Raw genomic sequence first — 22097 nt, 5'->3', positions numbered from 1 at the left:
GGGCATCAAACACAGGGCTTTTATATATGCTAGGCAAGAGTTTTGCCACTAAGCTATCATTGCAGTCCCAGAAAGACATGCTTTAAAAGACCTTAGAAGTGTACAGTATTTATTAGTCCAGAGATTCATAATTTTTATCTATATACTTGATTTATTTATTTTGTGTGACTAGCATATGGGTGGTAGGGCAAACCTCTAGAATGATAACTTTAAGTTGGTATGTATAAAATAAATAGGTATGTATAAAATAAATAAATACTTTTAGGAAGCTGGGTGTGGTGGTGTACACCTTTCATCCTGGCACTCGGGAGGAAAAAGCAGGCAGATCTGAGTGAGGGGCAGCCTAGTTTACCTACCAAGTTCCACGACAGTCAGGCAGGGCTGCACACAGAAACCCTGTTTCAAAAACAAAACCTTTTAAGGAGGTACTGACCTTGAGATGAGAGTAAAGACAGAATATTTTTTCAGGTATTTAGAAGGATCTTTAAGAAAATAAAGTTTGCTTTTTCACTCTCGACATTTTTCTTTGCTGAGCACTTGTGTATCTACAGTGTTCCAAGTGATGAAAACATAGTGGTAAAGGAGGTAGATAATATCTGACCTCAGGAAATTCACTAACATTCAAGAGAGTGGAAAGTGGTCAAGGAAAGACAGTGACAAGCAGGACAGCTCACAAGGTGACTAGGCGTGTGCTAACACACACATCAAAGGTTAGGGTAGACTAGAAAAGGCCAAGAACTGCCACACTTGCTCTACTCATATCAAGGGCTAAACAGTGAATATTTTACTTATTTTAAGGTACTTTTACAACGAGACAAAACTTTCCATAAAACAATGCAAATATAAAACAGGTGGGAATCCATGAACACAAAGACTTAGCAAAAACTCAAATGCCCATGATTAGAGGCTAGTTAAAAGAATTTTACCATCTCTTTAATAACAATGTTAGTAGAACACCACATCCAGATACACAAATATTTAAGGAACTCTGTTACATAAAATGGTGAGTGGAAGTGTGTACCATCTCATTTAAATCAAAGGGATCAATCAGTACCACATTTTACATTCAATGAAATTTGTGAAAAGATCTAAGTAAATTAGTCACTATAAAATGTGAGGGGTGAAGACACTTGTACTTACTCTTTCTCTAAAGTTTTACTTAAAAAAAAGTGTATGATATCTGTAATTAAAATCAAAAAGCAGCAAAAAGGCTTTAAGTACAGAAAAAATTAAGTTTGCTACATCAAATAAATAGGATTTCAGCTACCAAGTGAAAAAGTAACCCAAAAGAGCTCTGTACGTAAACTTGGGGGTGGGGAGGGGAAGTTCACATTCAAATTTTATTTAGCCATGCTGAAATTTTTGTGTTTTTTTTTTGAGACGGGTCTTATGTAGCCCAGGCTGGCCTCAAACTTGCCATATAGCTGAGAATGGCCTTCAACTTCTGATCTACCACTTAACTTCTGGGATTACAAGCCTGTGCCACTATGACAGCTATGAAAGCTGCAGATATTGAACTCAGCCTTCTACATGCTAAGTGAGCACTCTAATTAAGCTTCATTCCCAGCTCCGTCCTCTGAATTCTTTAAGCTTCAACTTATGTTACATGAAAAATACTTCCACAAGCATTCCATGACACATGTTCATCTACATACACACACACACACACACACACACACACACAGGAAAATAAAATTTCAAAAAACTTTTCACAAGTTGTGAAATGGCATGTATATTCTGACTCTATATGAAGACAGAAACATATACAGTTATTGAAAATAAGTAAAAGGATTCCCACCAATGAGCGCGACCTCACAAGTGAAAGAAGAACTCTGTTTCCTACTTCACTGAGTTCTCAATCATATGATCTTTTTGAAAATAACAAACTACACACAAAAGACAAAAGAATACCAAGATACTTACAGTAAAAACCAACAGCTGTAGGCAGCAAAAATAAAGCAAAATTATAAAAAGTCAGCAATCAGATCAAACTACTCAGTTCTGCAGCTTGGCCTGCATGGTGACTATGATCCAATAAGAACTTTACGCATACAGAATCACGAACATCAATAAATGCTGACTAAGGACACGTGCTCTCTGCAGTCAAGTGTGTGCCCAGAGTAAGTTTTAGTATTGCTGTTAGATGTAAGAAGCTGAATTTGAAACTCTTAATAACTTTTCCCAACAAAAATACAAATAACATATTACTAGATAAGTCTCTCAAAAAGCTGTACATCTGGGGGTCCCAAACGTGAACTATCTGATAGGTGTGTCCAGCTGTATCACTGACATGCACATTATGCTGCAGTCTCAGCCGCATTAGACTTACTCTATACAGATTTAAAAAGCATCTATGAGTCCTTTCAAGATGTTGTCAAGGACAGAACTGAGAAACCAATCTGAGAGCAAATTGAGAAGCACCTGCTCCTCACTTCTACAGGTGGAACACTGTCTACCTACTTTGTCCACGTCTTGCTCTTCTTTCCCTTAAGTCCTTCTTTATTCCTTCAGCATCACTTTCTAATTATTTACTCATTTATTTTTGTGTATGCATGCATGTGGAGGTCAGAGGATGGCATGCAGGAGTCAGTTCTCTACTACCACGTGGGTTCTAAGGACAAAACTCTGGTTGTTAAGACTTGGCAGCAAGTACCTTAACTTTCTGAGGCATTGTGCTGGACTGTCTTCAACCCTAGTATCTATAAATGCTCAGGACAGCAATACAGCCGTAAGACAAGCAAATCCATAAAATCATATGCCCTTTCTAAATAACTGCTTTCAAAAAAATATGTGTATTTAGGTTATTCTCTGGGAGTATAAAAATCTTTTATTTGTGAACAGAGTGTAAGAAATGCCACTGTAGATAGAACACCTACACACAAAGAAAAACAGATTTTGATTCTACCACATGATGAAGATGAGAAGTCATTAAAATGTGCTGAAGTGATGATATAGAGGATCTGGACTTGAGCACTGGAGAATAACACATCAGAGTAAGAAACAGCACACTGGACATGCAGAGAGAACCTATAGGTGGCAAAGCACATGAAGGCAGCCTTAAAGCATGTGCCACTCTCAAGAGATGACAAAGCAACAGGTTGTCAGATGACGAAGCAACAGGTTGTCAGAACAGGTGGCTAGAAAGAAGGTTTATCCCCCAAACACGTCCTCATCCTGGTACAGGCATTTCTTCCGTATCACAGAACTGAACCCAGCCGCTCTTTTCCTGCTTCTGTGACACCTTAGTGCTTGCCTTTTCTGAAAGCAAAGACCCAGTTCTGTATTTATTTCTGATTTGTCTCCTGACACACCCCTCACTAATACAGGAACTGCTAGAACTTTCAAAGCAAAGCAGTCATTCTCTTCTATGCAGTCTTGACAGCTTTACAGAAAGAAGGATGTGCAACACCAGCTCGCTGAGTGCAGTAACTCTAGTGTGAGTAGGGAATGGAAGTAAACAATGTACATAACTACTTTCATTAATCTGTGTTTTTGTTAAACCTTGCGAGTTTTTAGGTTGTTATAAAAAAACAAAACAAAACAAGAAATAATGTACAGTACAACCTTCAGTAAATGTTTTCTGTTGTGTTAAAGGGTTTTTATTTAAGCTGCTATAGGAAAACACAAACTTTATAAATACACTTATATTTTCTTTTGAGCACTGAAATATTTGTGAATGAACTCCCTTCCTCTGTGCATTAGAACTGAAAACTTAGGCTGAATCAGAAACACTCTGAGGGATCATTTCCCCCGTCTCCCTTGGATTCAATTACATATTCAGTTTTTAATTTTGTCTTTTTTTGAAAAGAAAAGTGATGTATGGTATATGATCCATTCTTTACAATGAAATTTTAGATCATATACTTATGTGACATTTTTACACCTCTGGGCACCAATACAAACAGAAAACAACTTGATGTTCCATACTGAAAATCATTAGTAGTGAAAAAAAAATGTTATACTCTGATAATAATTCTTGACCAAACCAAAACCTAAACCACCCCTCCACGTGTCCCCACCTCCCCCCAAAAAAACAAACCCCAAACTACTTTAGCTTCAGGTGCTGAAATAAAATACCACTGAGGTTCTTTTTTTTTTTTTTTTTTTTTTTTTTTTTGGTTTTTCGAGACAGGGTTTCTCTGTGTAGTTTTGCGCCTTTCCTGGAACTCACTTGGTAGTCCAGGCTGGCCTCGAACTCAGAGAGTTCCACCTGGCTCTGCCTCCCGAGTGCTGGGATTAAAGGCGTGCGCCACCACCGCCCGGCGACCACTGAGGTTCTTTCATTATGAAGTTTCAGTTTAGAAGGCAGTAACCTGCTTTGGTAAAAAGACATGATTTTCCCTGGCTTTTTGCATGAAGTCAAACCCCACAGGTAAAATCTGCAGGCAAATCTAGTATCTGTGGCACAAGGCTCAAGTGACTGTGTATTAGATACCAATCTGGCCACATGATGTCACATGGAAACATTACCTGAAGGATTGGAAAAGTCCAACATACTGGTGGTGGGCTGCAAGAGATCTGGGCTGCTGGATGAGAGAGTTCCAGGAATTGGCATTATAGCCAGGCTGTGCCTACAGTGCCTGGTTCCCACAATGCTGTCATCTTGTGATTGGCTCAGGCCTCCATCACTTCAAAAGAAAGACACATATCACTTTCAAGTATTAGAGGGCACTTACATAGTAAACAATTTGGATTCCTATGCACAAAGGCATAACAAGATCAATTCAGTATGATGACTTAACCAGTTAAGATTAAAACATTTCAGCAACCAAAGAGTAACTATAATGAAGAAAGACCAATAAAATACTTTTGAAAATTACATTAAAATGAAATATAAAATGGAAGCGATTCTACTATATCACAAATAATGTTGAATTTGTTTCCTCTGGTTTTGGTAGAAAAACTCAATCTGAATGTTTAGGGACTGCTTGAAATTTGCCAGTCTCAAATTTCAAATATATTTAACGAGCTATACATAGCCACACCACAGAAGTGTCCCTCCAAACACATGATAATCACAAGATGATTGACGTCAGTAAGAGTTGGTTCTCTTTTAAAGTCTCAAAAACACATATTAACTAAAAAGCCATTACCTAGGGCAACAAGAAATTCTTCTTTTAAAACACTAAGAACTATTACACAGGTAATTCTAAAATCACTGGAAGGAAAAATATAAACACTGTCAGTTAAACTTTGTGTATTTCCCCAATATTAGTTTAATTATAAAGTAAAACTGTTCTACAGAACTTAAGATCACAGTGGAAAAGATTTCCATCATCACCAATAACCAAAATAAGAGTTCTCTCCCAGCCGGGCGGTGGTGGCGCACGCCTTTAATCCCAGCACTTGGGAGGCAGAGCCAGGTGGATCTCTGTGAGTTCGAGGCCAGCCTGGACTACCAAGTGAGTCCCAGGAAAGGCGCAAAGCTACACAGAGAAACCCTGTCTCGAAAAACCAGAGTTCTCTCCCTAAATTCACTTATGTTGAAATGTGTTCCTTAGTATCTATTCCCATGTAAATTTTACTCAGCATAGCCTCCTGTACTGTTCTTGCTATACAAACAGAGGATCACAAAACACTTACCTATTGCCATGGAAAAGATTAAACTACAATCTAAAAAAAAATGAGTGATATGGAATATATAGAATATATTAAAGCAAAATATAAGATTTAGGCAGAGTATGAAATGAAATAAGATGCAAAGTAACGGGCTATTAATAGCAAGAAAAAGACAGCCAGGACCAGAGAGAGCTGCACAGTCAGGGAGGCAAGAAGGGTGGCATGGAAGGAACACACGGTGATGGCAGACAGACTGTTAATTAGCTGGTTGTCTCAGATGAACTCCTTTCTCTAGCTTGCCATTGGTTGAAGGACTACTATAAGGACTAAGTCAGCTAAAGTAGATGAAAAATGATATTCCTATCCTTATGAAGAGGGCCAAGTACTTTTACCAAATTAAAATGAGAGCAATTTAAAACTAGAGAGGAGGAACATTTATTTTAACTGACACTGAGAAGTAGAGGCACAATACAACTGATATAAATAATGTTATTTATTCCCAGGGAGAAACATCAATCTACTCTTGGGAGAAGAAAGGTTTTATTTGGTAAGTAATTCAGGCTTACCCTAAACTAGCTCTCTACAACTTGGTCGGCACTGCTAGCTGTCACAAATAAACATTTGAAGATAAGCTAAGAGGAGAAAAGAAATGCTGTCGCGTATTTAAATCATAAAAAATATAAAGGCGTATGTTTAAACAATAGTCTTTCTCTAACTGTTTCTGCAAACAAACACACCAGTGTTTGGATTCATAAGGTCAGGTAACTGAACCCAAGGAAACAAACCTTTAAAGAGGTGATCCACTCTCATTAACAAAGCAGAACTACAACACAATTAAAATTAGCATTATTTTTTGATACAGGGTCTCATGTAGCCTTGGCTGACTTTCAACATTTTACTAGAGAGAATGACTTTGAATGCCTGATCCTCCTGCCTCCTCCTCCAAAGTGTTGGTATTCCATGCTTGCAGCACCACATCTGGATTATGTGGTCCCTGGGATCAAACCCACAGCCTTTCAGATGCTGGGCAAGCACTCTGCCAGTTAGGCCATGTCCCCAGCACTAAGTTAGAAATTTTTGTTAAAGAGAATTCACTATAGAGACAAAGTCCACAGAAGATTAAAAATTCTTAATATGTACTATTGTCACTGATGCCACTTAACATTAATTCTCCTTTAATAATGAACAGATACAACACTATCTAGCTATACTCATGTAATAGCAGGCTATAAATTTATGGTAATTAGGGTGTGAGCACGTAGAGATGAAAACTCTGTCATGCACAATTCAAGCTATGACAGGAATGAAACAATTGGCAAAAAAATCCATGCTTAAAGTTGAACTGATAAAGCCTATGTGAGAAATAATTATGTCATTTCTTACCAAAACAGTCTCCTGAGAGGTGATGCAGTAACAGAAACAAGACATTTTTGAAAAATTCCTCAATAATTAGTTCCCTGACACTAAATTTATTTAGGATAAAAGCAATTAGTTTCATAATGAAACCAAAGAGGCCACAAAACAGCACCAATGTGCATATGAAAAATAACTCCAATATTAAAAGCAAACAAAAAATATACTGACATTTGGAGAGAAAAATAGTCTTGATGCACAAAACAAAGCAGTGTATTTTTAGGAAGATACAGAATAAAAGTTGAGTGTAAAAAAAAAAACCCCAAAAAAACAAAAAGGGAAATTTCCTGAACAGCCAAATATTCTCAGGTTAATAAAAAGTGTACTTTTATGTCACAGTTTACAGATGTCCCTCAGATCAATAACTTATTTTCACTTTGATTTTTAAGAATAATTTTCCACTTTAACAGTATGTAATTGCTTGGGATTTAAGTGTTATCTACTTTTATCAGAAGTATCTACTTTTTTTACATTCTTTCCTTCTTGCTCCCACAGATGGTGCTGTCTGTGACAGCTTCTGTGGGGCTATGTGGGGAGGAGTCTGTCTTCATGCCTCTCCTAAGGAGTTCTGGCACACAAAAGATAATCAGAAATTATAGAATTAAAATTATTATTATTTTTTGAGACAGGGTTTCTCTTTGTAGCCCTGGCTGTCCTGGAACTTGCTCTGTAGACCAGGCTAGCCTCTAACTCAGAAATCTGCCTGCCTCTGCCACCCTAGTGTACACTACCAGTACCTGGCAAAATTACTTAATTTTTAATTTCAATTAAAAGAATCCAAATGTTTAAAGTAGGAAACTTGGAAGATACAGGAAGAAAGAGGGAAAACTTATTTGTACTTTGTATATATATAAAAAAACAAACTCAAAGCAGACACTTGGACATCTGTCCTTGATAATTTTTGTGTCTAACATACCACTTAGCTAACCACTTTCCTGTACTTGGACTTTCAGTGTACTCCTAGCTCTTATGAGTACAAGACTACAGGAGTTTGAGGCCAGCATGGGCAACACAGCAGAGCATCATCACCATCATCACCACCACCACCACCACCACCACCACCACCACCACCACCACCACCACCACCACCACCCCCCTCCATGGAAAGGGTGTTGCATCTTTGGATAAACATCTATATGGATCATTTGAAGTCGCGTTCTCTGTTTATTATCTATTGACATCACAGTGATGTTTTCATCCATAAGTGTCTTATGAGTTCTTCAGAAAGGGTGAATCTCTGTAGTGGTTTGAATCACTATGTCCCCTATAGGCTTACATATTTGAACACTGTATCCCCAAGTTGGTGGTACTGTCTAGGGAGGCTTAGATAGTGCGGCCTTGCTGGAGGGAGTACATCACTGGGAACAGACTTTGGGTGTTTATAGTCTCATTCCATTTCCTGTTTGTGTTCTCTGCAAAATAGCCAATCCGTTGGGTGAGTTTCTGAACGCTAGGCTTGTAACATAAGTTTCTATACCTAGCTAGACTGCAAACTTTTGCCAAAAAAATCATTTTCTGGATGTGGTGGTGCATACCTGTTTCTAGCACTTGGGAATAAAAGGCAAAGGGGGCTGAAGAGTTTGAGATTAGGTAAGACTACAGAAAGAATACAATATGGGCCAGAACTACATGGGGAGACCTTGCTTCAAAAAAAAAAAAAAAAAGCCAAGAACTAGTACTATGGTTCAATGGAAGAACACTTGCCTTACATGGGGAAGGCCTCCCAAAAACTGCAAGAAAAATTTATTCAAATTCACTTTAAATGATTTGACTGTTAAAATAACACATGGTCTCAAAACCACAGAGTAGCTGGTCAGACAGATAAAAACGAGAAGCCAGCTCTTATAAAACTGGCTTCAGAAATCTATGTGACTCTAATCTATCTCTTAGGGTTTCAGTCCCTGAAATGTCAATCGACATTTTACTCTACTGCATGAATTGAAGAGATGTTTAGAACATTTTTATTCATGCTTGTATTTAGCTAACAACTTCTGGAGGCACAAAGCAAAAAACTCAAAATGCTTACTGATTAATAAATGAAAAACTAAATAAAAATATATTCTGAATTTAAACAAACCCATTTCTAGAAGATTTTTTTCTTCCTTTGTTCCCAAAACAAAGTTATCATGTGAGAAATGCTCAACTAACTGCCCCTGGTGACAGCAACTTCTGTCTCCTGCCATGAACTTGGAGTCTACGCCTAGCAACCTACTTCCTCTCTCCAAAGAATATGCATGCCATTGATTCAGCTGCTCAGAAAGGATCACAATTATAACAGTCTCTGATTTTAGATGATATATGACACAACTGTGCCACCAGTCACAACAATGTACACATTCCAGACCAATCGATCAGGGCTTCTGGAAATGAAACTCAAGATTATTACCTGCTAATGCATGTGAATTATTTTCTGCTTTCTGGCCCTTAGATTATTTTCCCCTTTCCACAGTGACTTCTGGTCATCTCAAACTCCCCAACTTCTTCAGTGTGGGCTACCCCTTTATTAGTCTTTTCACCCAGCCTCTACTAGTCTCACTGTTTGTGATATGTATAATATTAAATATTTTTGCTATTTTAAAGTTATGTTTCTATAACCTACTCACCTTAATGAAAGCAGTGACTTAGAAATGAACGAGCAATGAGCTCTAGAAATGAGCAATCTAGCAATGAATGTGCCCCAAAATTCAACACGTCCAAATTTATAGATCCAGTAACTGAAATTGGACCCAAAACATAAAAACGCACAACACGAAACAGTCTTTTCTAAAATTCACAACACTAAAAGCTACTAGACAGTGATAAATCCACAGAGATAATGAGGAGAGTTTTAGATTTTACTCATGCATTATTGAAGATTTTATGATGTATAAAACAAACATGACTCACATCTCTTATCCCTACAATAAAAACTTCAGTTAATATGACAATCTGACACAATAGATTGGTACTACCTACCTAAATAGTTTTGGAGGCAAGATACTAAATCTTGTTTTATCCAAAATTTTTCTGATTTTGTTTCTTCCCCCTGAAACGGTGTTTGCTTTAACTTTCTTATTATTCCCTTTCTCCTGCGATGTCTGTTCAATATCTCCTGGGACATCCTGGATTGAATGGCGATTACTTTTTTTTTCAGCAATTTTGGGAATATGAGGAACACCAGATTTCTCTTGTTCAGTCCTACTGAGCAATTCTTTGAACACTGTGGAAATAAACAAATTCATCATTTCCTTTTTCCTCATTAAAATGTTTAATACCAACACATTTTAGGGAAAACCACTACTTTATCAGGTGCATACTCACTTTAAAATTATCTGCTAGATCCACAAAGTGATAAAATGAAGTCATTGGGAATAACAGAAAGGAAATGGGCAGGCTGCCAGCATGTGTGAAAACGTGCACTTTGAAACGAGACTGCCTGGCCTCACACATCTTACCACAACTGAGCTGCAGCCCAGCCTGAGAGGTTGCTTTTCTTTGTCCTTTCCCCTTTCCTTCACTTCTCTGTCCTTTCTTGCTTTCCTCCCCACCATCCTCTTGCTGTTTTGACATAGGATTTTGCTTTACAGGTTGGGATTGAACTCTCAGTTATCTCGGACTCTCAAGTGCTGGGATTACATTATGTGTCACTCCACTGGGCTTGCTAAAACACCACCACTACCCAAAAGATATTAACTGTATATACTTATGGAGAACAGGATGCTATTCTATGCATTCATGCAACATGCATTATCATATCTTCATTTCTGCACTCTCCTTCATGCCTTTCCTAGCCTTGAATAATCTTAACCCTGTTTTCAGGTGAATACTGCTTTAGCTGCCACAGAGAAGAGAACATGCCACACTTGTCTTTGTGTGTCAGACTGGATTACCTTAGTATAATGTCTTCCAGTTCCATCCACTTTGGTCAAACATCAGAATTTAACCTCTGCTTTGGCTTAATACTCCTGAGTATTATGTACCATCATCCTTTTACCTATTAATGGGCCTCAAACTGACTTCGGATCTTAGCTATTTGTTAAAGCAGAAAAAAACAATATGCACCATCTCTTTGGTTTCTGACTTCATTTCTTGTGGCTGTCCACTGAGGAGTGAGATAGCACCAGCACACACTAGTTCTATTGTTTAGCTATATGAGGAACTTTTCGTTCTCTCTACAGGAGTTACACTAAGTATTGCCACTGACAGTGTAAAGAGTTCCTTTCCCATCGGCAGCAAACTAGAGCCGACCCTGAGGGTGCGAGAGCAGGAGAGCGGACAATCCCACCCTCAACTACTATGTGGTGGCATGGGTGAGAGATGTCTTCCTCCCTTACCTATTACTACCTGTGGCAGGTGAGAAAGTTGGCCCTAGGGTCACAAGAGTGGGAAAACTAGCCCTGACCCTCACTGGCTGTACCCGCGAGAGGTGATACTCCCCGCCTCCCGTATGTTCCTTACAGCAATCAGGAGAGAGGATCCTTGCACCTCACCTGGGCAAAAGAGTAGAGCTGGCCCTGGTGGTGTGAATGAGAATGACTCGGTTCTGAGGACCTGAGAGCAGGAGAACTGGCCCTGCTCCCTGCTGCAGGCTGCACTGGGTGAGCTGGATGAGGCAGTGCTGGAGAGCTGAGTAGTGAAGATGAGGGAAAGCTGGTGGGCTGACCAACTCAGCTACCACTCAGGCCCAGAACCAGAGCTAAGAGATGGCCCACCCCAACATCCACCTCATCTGTGAACTGTTGGAGCAGGTGAAGGGGATGAACCTACAGATCCAAAGCAGCAGGATCTCGACAACAACAGGATAGGCAAGAGGAGCCCCAGCGAGAGCCCACTGTCGGTGTATGGTGGGGTAGCAGAAGCCAGAGGCCTCGAGCCAGACCAATGACTCGTGGCAATGAACACTTGCAAGTAAAGATGAACAGATTAAAGAGTAAACCGTGTGAGTCAGCAGGCCACACTACAGTTTCTACTACAAGATTCTCTCTCCCCTCTCTCTCGTTTTGTTTGGTTTTTCTTTTAAATTTGGTTTTGTTTTGTGGGGGAGTTTGCAAAGGCAGAGGGTGGATTCGAGGGGAGGTGAAGATAAGTGGGATTGGAATGAATGATGTGAAATCCACAAAGAATCAATAAAAGTTAAAGAAAGAGGAGTTTCTTTCTCATACATCTTCCTCATCAACACATATATTTTTTCTTCTTTGTTTAAAGATACTTATGACAGAAGATAACTGTGGTCTAGATTTACAGTTTTCTGACCATCAATAATATTGAGCACCCTCTCAAATATCTGTTTGGACATGCTTGTTTTTTCTTTTGTGAAGTGTTTGTTTAGATAATTTATTCATTAAAAACATTGGATTACTTGTTTCTTTTTCCTTTTTTTTTGAGACAGTGTTTCATTATGTATTTCAGCCACGCCTTGAACTTCAATCCTGCCTCAGCCTCCAAGTCTTGCCCTTTCCTTTTTCCTTTCTTGTCTTATTGTTTTAGAGATAGGGTCTTAGGTAGCTCAGGCTAGCCTTGGAGTCCTCCTGCCTCCACATACCAGCTTAAGTTTTTTTATACAGTCTGGATATTAAGCTTCTGTTAGAACTGCCAAATATCGTTCCTTATTCTGCAGGGTCTTCAACAAAGATGAGACTACAGTGCCAAACTAGATGCGAACATATGAAAATGACATTAACAATTAGCTTTATTTTACTTTTATTTATGTGTATATATGAGTGTCTGCCATGCGGTGCACGTGCCTACTGAGTCCAGAATAGGGCATCCGATTCCCTGAATATGGAGTTACAGGTGGACGTTTCCTGATGTGGTTGCTGGAAACAGAACTCAGGTACTCTGGAAGAATAGCAAGTGAGTGCTATTTAACCAGGGAACCAACTCTCCAGCCCCAAGAGAGACATTTTACTTTGCCTTCATGTTTGAATCCTTTAGGGTTCATCTTTGAAAGATATTTTGCTTTACTAAATTAAAGTTCCTTTCAGCTTCTAGTTTTAAAAAGTCACCTTTGTTTAAACCACTCGGCAAAGATAAAAAATAGCTTGTCAAGCTAAAATCAAGAAATTTATCCATTCAAGAATGTTTACTAACCTACAAGTGGTATATACTACACCAAATGTCTGTATGTTGCTCTAGGTGTGGAACTTGCAGTCAGGTAAAATAACTGGTGTAGGGAGAACACAGCCTTAGAAGCGACTTAGGACAGTAGGAAAGGAGTAACCTTACGAAAGTTACTTTATGAGAAAAGATTTTAAAAATGAGATTTAAAGTAGACAAAGAAAGGAATGGTGGAATGATTCTAAGTAAACATGACATTTAAAAGTCCCTGTGGTAGAAGGAGAACAGGAAATGAATAGACACTAAGGTAGAAAGGCCAGAAAACAGTAAAGTGTCCCAGTGTTCTGTTATGAGAACAGAAGGGGCAGCAGGTTCCTCTGAACGCAGCAGGTATGTGAGAGGACTCAATGGTTTAAAAGACACTTCTATCTCAGGTGGAGATGGTGGTACATATATGTAACCCAGCATTCAGGAGGAAGATGCTTGGTCTGGGCTACATAGTAAGTTTCAGTCTAGGCATGGCAACACAACAAGACCTTCTGTATCAAAAAAACCCAAACAAACAAACAAACAAAAAACCAAACCAAACCAAAAACAAAGAACAAATAGCAACAAAAACCAAACCAAGAGAAGAAAAACTAAATCTTTAAGAGAGATTTAAATGTACATTCTAGGGCTGGAAAGATGGCTCAGCTGTCAAGAGCTAGATTCACAACCAAAAAAAAAAAAGCTACTCTAGAACCTAAAAGTTAAATTTCTAAAACTAAAATCATTCTACATTTGAAACACCAGAATGAATACAGTACAAACAGGATCAGGGTTGATGAGATGACTCAGTGGGTGAAACTGCTTTGTCTTACAAGCCTGATGATCTGAGTTTGGTCCTGGATCTGGTAGTGTTCATCTGTAACCACAGCACTACGGTGATTGAGAGGTGAAACAAGACAATCACCATGAAGCATGTGGGCAGTTACCATGGATACTCAGGGTGGTAGAAGCAAGAAAGACCCTACCTCAAAGCAGGGTGGAAAGAGAAAGTTGTTCTCTCACTTCCACAAGTGCCTCTAACAATCAACAACAACAAATTAAAAAAAAAAAAACCCAAATAAAAACCTTATGTAGGATACTACAGAAAATATTAATCTCTGATTTGAAAAAGAGATAGAGAAGGGGTTTAAAGGCAGTATCTGAAGTGAAAACAGCCACGAGAATTTTAAAACCAAGCAAGACATCTATAGAGAAATGGATAAGACCACCAAAACAGAGTCCCCCACCTTCAAAATTTTAATAAAGAATCCTTCTAATGCTTAGATCTTGTGAAGAACAATGGTGCTTGTGGTTGTCCTGGGGGCTACAGGTCCAATACTTGGTTTTTAAAAGTTTTGCAATGCTATTCAGATCTGCCATTTGGGGTCACAAAATGATTTGTCTCAGATCTGATACGTTTATCTGCAACAGTGGTTCTTAAAAATCTACATTTCCCCCAATATTATCAAGCTCATAATACACAGGCTGGGGGCATGTTGAGGAGTTCAGAATCAACTTTATGAGTTTGTCTTCCTCATCTTATTGTGGTGGTTTGAAAGAAAATGGCCCCCATAGCCTCACAGGGAGTGGTACTATTTTAAAGGACTAGAACATGTAGATTTATTGCAGTAAGTATGACCTTGTTGGAGGAAGTCTATCACTGGAAGTGGGCTTTGACATTCCATGCTCAAGCTAGGCCCATGGTCTCTCTCTCCCTGCTGCCTGCAGATCCAGATGAAGAACTCTCAGCTAATTCTCCAGCACCATGCATGCCTGCATGCCACCATGCTTCCTGCCATGATGATAATGGACTAACCCTCGGAACTTGTAAGCTAGCCCCAATCATAAGAGTTGTCAAGGTAATAGATCTAAATAGCATTGCAAAACTTTTAAAAACCATGCTGTGGTCATGGTGTCTCTTCACAGTAATAAAATTTTGACTAAGACAGTTATCAACCTAGTTTTTTTTATTTTTAGCCTCCCTTGTGTTTTGTCCTAAGAGACCCTAGAGAACTGTGGTAATATGTTGTGTACCCCAATAAAGCTTACCTGGGGATCAGAGGACAAAGCTAGCCACTAAATTAGACATAGAGGTCAGGCAATGGTGGCACATACCTTTAATCCTATCACTTGGGAGGCAGAGATCCGTCTAGATCTCTGTGAATTCAGGGCTACATGACAATAATAGAACCAGGCAGTAGTGACACACGTCTTTAATCCCAGGAAGTAATATGGCAGGACACAGAAAGGTATATAAGGCATGAGGAAACAGGAACTTGCTCTCTTGAGGCTGAGGATTTTGTAGAGGTAAGCTAGTGGCTGGCTGTTCTGCATCTCTGCTCTTTCAGCTTTCACTCCAATATCTGGCTCTGGGTTTTTTAATTATAAGACCTTTTAAGATTCGTGATAGGCAGAAGGACATAGAAGGAAGAAGGCGGGAACAGGCACAGTGGTATAAGATGAAGGAGTCCTTTCTCCAGAGGACTGGCTCTTGTAGGCTTCTGCGGCAGGCTATTGTGACTGCTCTGTACTGCTCCAGATCATCATGGAGAACAAGGAAAGTAAAACAAGGGAGACTTCCTTCATTTTGTTGGAGCCTAAAGATTTCCCTTTTTATTTCCTTAAGACACAGTACTCACATCCAGGTTTCAAGTTCCTTTAGTCCACCTTGGGGGACTGTTACCGGGAAGATAGTAAATTCACTAAGATGGTACACTGAATTCTTAAGTCTTTCTGTGGCCTGCCTGTTCTCAAATACATGAGTCATGATTCTGTTCAGGTTTTATGGTTAAAATCAGTAGAAGAGGAAAGGTGACATGATTTACTACATCTTATCTAGAAATGGAACCCATAATTCAGTTTTTATTTCCACTTACAAAAGCTATTCTGGCGTGCATGCACTTCTGGCTCATACAGACTTTTCCCAGTACTTCAAAATCTTTGTTTGATTAATTATTTTTGAAAAATTATTTTTTTAAAATAGGGTGAGCCCAAGTTACGCCGCCCCCCCCCCCCCCCCCCGCAAGGTCTTGACATTCAGAACCAGGAGCAAAATTTTCAAGTTTTTTTGGGTCTCCTTGAGAGGAAGCTACAGTTCAGTTCTATCTGTTTGCGAGTCTGTGAGAGTTCCAATTCTAAAAGGTGCTGCTCGAGTGTTCTGGTCCTTGTCGAGCACTGAAGTATAAACCATCACTGTTCCTAAAAGTTGTTTCTTTCTCAATGATTTTTTTCCCCCGACTTTCTGTTCTTGTTTCAAAAGATGAGGTTTTAAATCACTAGACAGGTTTTCTGTCCCTTCTTCGAATTAACTCTTCTTCCTCATAATCTGAAAAAGATCCTCTACGCCCATCTTCTGCTGCTTTCCACTTGATGTCTGACCTGACTTTAAAACAGTGCCAGTCACTGTGAACATTATGTAAAGATGAAAGTGCCCCCTCCATTTCCACAAATGTTCCATAAATGTTTGTTTGAGGTAGTCTTTGGTGTTCTGCTTGGTTGACTGCACTCTACCTGGCATAAGGAAAGAGGTATGGGCTGGTAATGCTTTGCTCTTCCCCAGCTCCCACACTTTTGCAGTACCATGTAGGTCCCCATCCTTGACCACAACCAATGTAGGATTCCTGGGAGGACAACAGAATTCTCACTACCCAAAGGCTCTTAGGTTATGGCTTCACTGTCCTTTATATCCAAAAGCCTTCCTTTCCCCCCAGGGCCAATGTTGCTAAGTACTTGGTATCAGTAATCATTTTTGTGAGAGGTGCAAAGAACTCTCAGGTTCTCAGATCCTTAAGAATTCTATAAAACACACTTGATGGGAGAGACTTAATAATTGGCTCAAGGTGACAGAATAAGGATTGCTTTCATATTTTTCAAAACTGGAATTCTTTAATTTAACCTAAAAGCTGGCATTAGTAGACAGTGTAAATCCCAGAAAGTAAAAAGCTCTGAAGGCTTCCTTATTCAACGCTGGAAAACTGCCCATCGACAAGTTAACATGAAGTAATTATATCCAAAGCACTCAAATGAAAAGAGGAAAATCACAAAATACTTCATTTTTCTCTCTGACCGAAGACAGTTTAAAGAAAGACAAACCAAAGTGGAAACAAACAAAAAACACAAAAAAAACCCCAAAACACATCATTACCTACCCAAAAAGGCATACTTCTAGGATTCTACTGTCATTCTGATTGCAATCTAATCTACCTAAAGGGATTTTCGTGTAAGAACTCCTAAGTGGTCTTTGGTTTTTAATTGTTACTTTAGACTTACTGTTATCTTTCTCATGATTTTAGCCAAAATTCAATGGAGTCTAAAGCAATTGATAATAAATCTTTCATAAAAATCACTCAACCAAAAGAATGTTATATCTTGTTAAAAGCACAAGCTTTTTGTTTTTTTCTTTTTTAAAAAAGATTTATTTTATTTTTACCTTATGTGTCTGTTCTGCCTGCAAATATGGAGTCAGATAACCCTGAACTGGAGTTACAGATGATTGTGAGCCACCATGTAGGTTCTGGAAATTAAACCTGGGTTCTCTGGAAGAGCATCCAGTGCTTTTAACCACGGAACCAACTCTTCAGCCCCCAAAGCACAAGCTTAATACATGTTCTATTCAGATATAAATATGAAAAAACAAGACAGCGCAGGCTGGAGATGTAGCTCAGCTGTAGGACACTTGGGCAGCATGTGTAAGGCTTTGGGTCCAGGCCCTCATACCACAAAACTGAAGAACACAGTGTAGCTACTATAAACCTTTCTACAGAGAAAGGAAGGACACACTGTTTAGAAATCTCACTCAGAGATTTCGAAGGCTTCACTGAATTTATTTGATGAAACAACTACTCTGGCATTTGATTCATTGCAGAAAGCTAGCTTTGTACATTCAGAGTGGAAAAGAGCCTGTTTATGACTTCTAAGCTTTATTCAAGTCATTCAAGTTTTACTTTTGTACTCTGCACTATATAGTATACAACAGAAGCTCAACAGATACTTTATGTATAACTGAAGCTATATCTCTATTTCCATGAAATTTAGATCAAATGAAAATTATAAATTATAAAATCATAGTAATCTTAGGATCTTATACAAAAAAAGTTTATATTTTACTATCATCTACCTCACTGAAATGACTTTTATTACTTTTGTTTTTTTTTTTTTAAAGATTTATTTATTTATTACGGATATAGTGTTTTGTCTGCATGTATGTTTGCACACCAGAAGAGGGCACAAGATCTCATTACAGATGGTTGTGAGCCATCATGTAGTTGCTGGGGATTGAACTCAGGACCTCTGGAAGAGCAGCCAGTGCTCCTAACCTCTGAGCCATCTCTCTAGTCCACTTACTTTTCTATTTACATAAAATAAAACAAAAGCTTACCTCAGTAGCTGTTACAACAAAACTTACCAAAAATGTTGGTCTTCACAGTAAGTGCAAGGTGAGTATTATTCCTCAAAATTTCAAGAGCTTTAACATATGTAATATTCTCAAAGTTTTGTCCATTGACTTCCATTATCTTGAAAATATTTTTAAAATACAAATTAAGAAAGAAATAGTATTAGTATCACCTATTACCTCAAAAGTTTAATATTAGAAAAACCAAAATAGAACTTGAATAAATCACTCCATATGTGAGCAATGATTATTGTTTTTAGAAACTGGACTATCATTTTTTGTGTTGTACTATATAATTTCCAAATCCTCCATCATATGTATTTTCAAAGGTCATTTTCTCTGGGATCCCAAATGATATGACTTAGCAGTCAAGACCTAGAACTGCTGTTGTAAAGGATGCAGGTTCAGTTCCCACTCGCATGGTGCCTCATAACCATCTCTAACTCCAATTCTAGGTGATCCAATACTTTCTTCTGACCTCGGCTGGCACCAGGCAAGCATACGATGCACATTCAGGCAAAACATCCATACACATAAAATAAAATAAACCTTTAAAAAAAAAAAAAAAGAAAGAAAAGAAAAAGGAAACAAAAATTAAGATGGGGACTGGAGAGATGATGGCCGTGTGGGTAAAAGTGCTCGCTACCAAGCCTGAATTTGATCTCCAGGACCCACATGGTAAAAGGAGAGAACTGACTTCCTGGATGTCCACAAATGCACCATGGTACATGTATGTGAACAAGAACACATACATACACTAAACATAATTTTACACACACACACACACACACACACACACACACACACACACACACACAATGGTTTTATAAGTGAAGAAAAATTTTAATCACGTCTTGTAAGCTAGAAGATGACACTATGTATATATACACACATTTTAGTCAAACTGTCTAAAGAGACATTTAGTGTAATTCAATGTGAAATAATTCATTTAAAAAGAACATGCTAAGGCTGGATGAACAGTGTATGCTTATAATTCCGATACTAGGGGCAAGAAGATTGAAAGTCCAGGGTTATATAGTCAGACTCTGTCTTAAGAAAAAATAAATTCAGTTGGGCGGCAGTGGTGCATGCCCTTAATCTCAGCACCTGAGAGGCAGAGCCTGGCGGATCTCTGTGAGTTTGAGGCCAGCCTGGTCTACAGAGCGAGATCCAGTACAGGCTCCAAAGCTATACAGAGAAATCCTGTCTTGAAAAACCAAAAATAAATTAACGAATAAAATCTAGATTTGTTTTTATTTTTAATTAACAAAAGAACCAGGCAACCAACCAAAAGCAGCACTACTGTGATGGTTTTTCTCTACTGAGAAACTGCTTTCTTTGGTTAACTCATTCCTACACAAAAAGCTTCCTGGAAGGGAAAAAAAAAGGATAAAAATTCAATGACCAAAAATTTAGCAGTAAACAAATAAGCAGCGGAGCGGACAGATCTCAAAAGTGATATAAAAATTCTCAAAGGTAAAGAGGACACAAACAATATATCAGGAAAAGAAAATCAATAGAAGCAAAATTCAGAATTCTAAGAAGACACATCAGGCCCAGAGTGATGATGCAATCTCGGTGTTTGGGAGGCAGAGGCAGGTGGATCTGTGAGTTTGAGGCCAGCATGGTCTACAGAGTGAGTTCCAGGTCAGGCAGAACTAAGTTTTGAAACTGTCTTAAAAAACAAAACAAAACAAAAAGACCCACGTCTACACACCAAAATGCCATGGCACTAAAGAGATACCCATTTTAACAATTCTCAATGACAACTCTGAATCTGAAGGACAGAGAATAAAGGTGTTTATGCGTAGGAATCAACAGAATTAAAGAAAAATAAAGGCTGCTTTTGACTTCTATTGGGCAACAATATGATAAGGTGATATTTTTCTGCAACTTCAGTGTTCTTAAGGAATAAAATCATTATTACCGTAGAACTTTATACCACACTGAACAAAAACATCTTCAGATATATAAAGACTCATGTCTGTAAAATGAATAATAATAGAGAAGTATGATCTAGACAGAATGGATCACGGAGAGATGAATGCAAGAAGTGAAGCCACAATCAATTTCATTGTTAGGAATGTAAGTTTTAGATTTCACTGTCCTCTCACCCACTATGAGAAATGTTATCTTTAAATGTTTTATGATAAGAAACTGGGAAAATCATAATAAATATATTAATTCTAGGATACTGGCTGTTAGGTATTTTTAATGAGTAGACTGAAGAACAGGCCAATTTAAGATAAATAAATAAATAAATAAAAAACCCCCAAAACACCCTTAAGGAAATCAAAGGATTACTACAATTCTGTTTTTGTCTCCTGAGTGCTGGGATCACCATGCCTGGCCCACTACTGTTTCCCCCCTACTTTACACCACCCCATCTCCCCCAGTTTCCAACAATCTGGGTATTGTAGGCTGTTCAGTGGTCTCTATTCACAATGCACCAGCAATAATCCCTAGGTTTTGATACCCAAAAAATATTTTTAGGGGCTGGAAATGTAGTATAGTAGATACAGTGATCACCCATCACATGTGAAGCCCTGGTTCACTCCCTAGAAACACTGTCCACAAACCAAACCAAACGATGACGACAACAACAACACAACCAAAGTGTGTGCATACGCCTCTTTTAGACATTGCCAAACGATGGTCATATTGTATGTGAACCGAAGGCCAGGAAGAAAACAACTCCCTGGTGTACACGAGAATCATCTATAGGCCAAATGACGGTCATACTGTATGTGAACCGAAGGCCAGCAAGAAAACAACTCCCTGAGAGTTATCTATAGAGCTTTTGTACATATTCCTGGGACAAGGATGAAAATTGATGGTAAGTACTTGTCTCACATTTGCAAAGCTCTGGTCTCATCTCCAGTACTAGAAAATAACAACAACAAAAACAATCAACAGATTCCCAACTTTTCTGTCGAGGATGTCATTAATACAATGACTGAGATAAGCCTGGGAATTACATTTTATGCATAAGATCATTATATCACATTTTGAATTAGGCTAAACAATAGCTACTTAATGACTAAAAAGAATAAACCAACCAGGTATAATGGCACGTGCCTTTAATCCCAGCACTGGGAGGCAAAGGATTTCTGTGAGTTCAAGCCTAGGCTGCTCTACTACATATTGAGTTCAAGGCCAGCCAGGGCTACAAAGTGAGACCCTGTCTAAAAAACAAAAAGAATAACAACAACAAACCAAAACAACAACAACAACCCCCCAAAACCCAAAACCACACCAAACACACAAATTCCCAAAAGAATAAGCCCCTACCCAATTCCTCCCATGTCTCAGTTTTTTGTTTTTTTTTTTTTTTGGTTTTTCGAGACAGGGTTTCTCTGTGTAGCTTTGCACCTTTCCTGGAACTCACTTGGTAGTCCAGGCTGGCCTTGAACTCACAGAGATCCGCCTGGCTCTGCCTCCCGAGTGCTGGGATTAAAGGCGTGCGCCACCACCGCCCGGCTGTTTTGTTTTTTCAAGACAGGGTTTCTCTGTGTGGTTTTGGTGCCTGTCCTGGATCTTGCTCTGTAGACCAGGCTAGCCTCAAACTCACAGAGATCTGCCTGGCTCTGCCTCCCGAGTGCTAGGATTGAAGGCGTGCGCCACCACCGCCCCACTTTGTCTCAGTTTTTCCTGGTCCCTCACCTAGCTC

The 22097-nt window shown here is 38.8% G+C and overlaps 1 protein-coding gene across 3 annotated transcripts in view; it reads right to left on the bottom strand.

Moving 5' to 3' along the window:
* Rapgef6 (Rap guanine nucleotide exchange factor 6) overlaps window positions 1–22097 on the bottom strand; it is a 186558-nt gene that overhangs the window by 49236 nt on the left and 115225 nt on the right. For all 3 annotated transcript variants that reach the window (XM_059270565.1, XM_059270567.1, XM_059270566.1), the window contains 3 exons: window positions 18440–18548; window positions 9928–10171; window positions 4471–4628 (listed from right to left, as the gene is read on the bottom strand). In XM_059270565.1, coding sequence (XP_059126548.1) covers window positions 4471–4628; window positions 9928–10171; window positions 18440–18548 — 511 coding nt within the window. The remainder of the gene's footprint in view (window positions 1–4470; window positions 4629–9927; window positions 10172–18439; window positions 18549–22097) is intronic.

This window comes from Peromyscus eremicus, chromosome 8a (assembly GCF_949786415.1).
Source record: "Peromyscus eremicus chromosome 8a, PerEre_H2_v1, whole genome shotgun sequence".
NCBI lineage: Eukaryota > Metazoa > Chordata > Mammalia > Rodentia > Cricetidae > Peromyscus > Peromyscus eremicus.
Note: the sequence above shows the minus strand (reverse complement) of the source record. Positions and strands in the feature narration are given on the sequence as shown.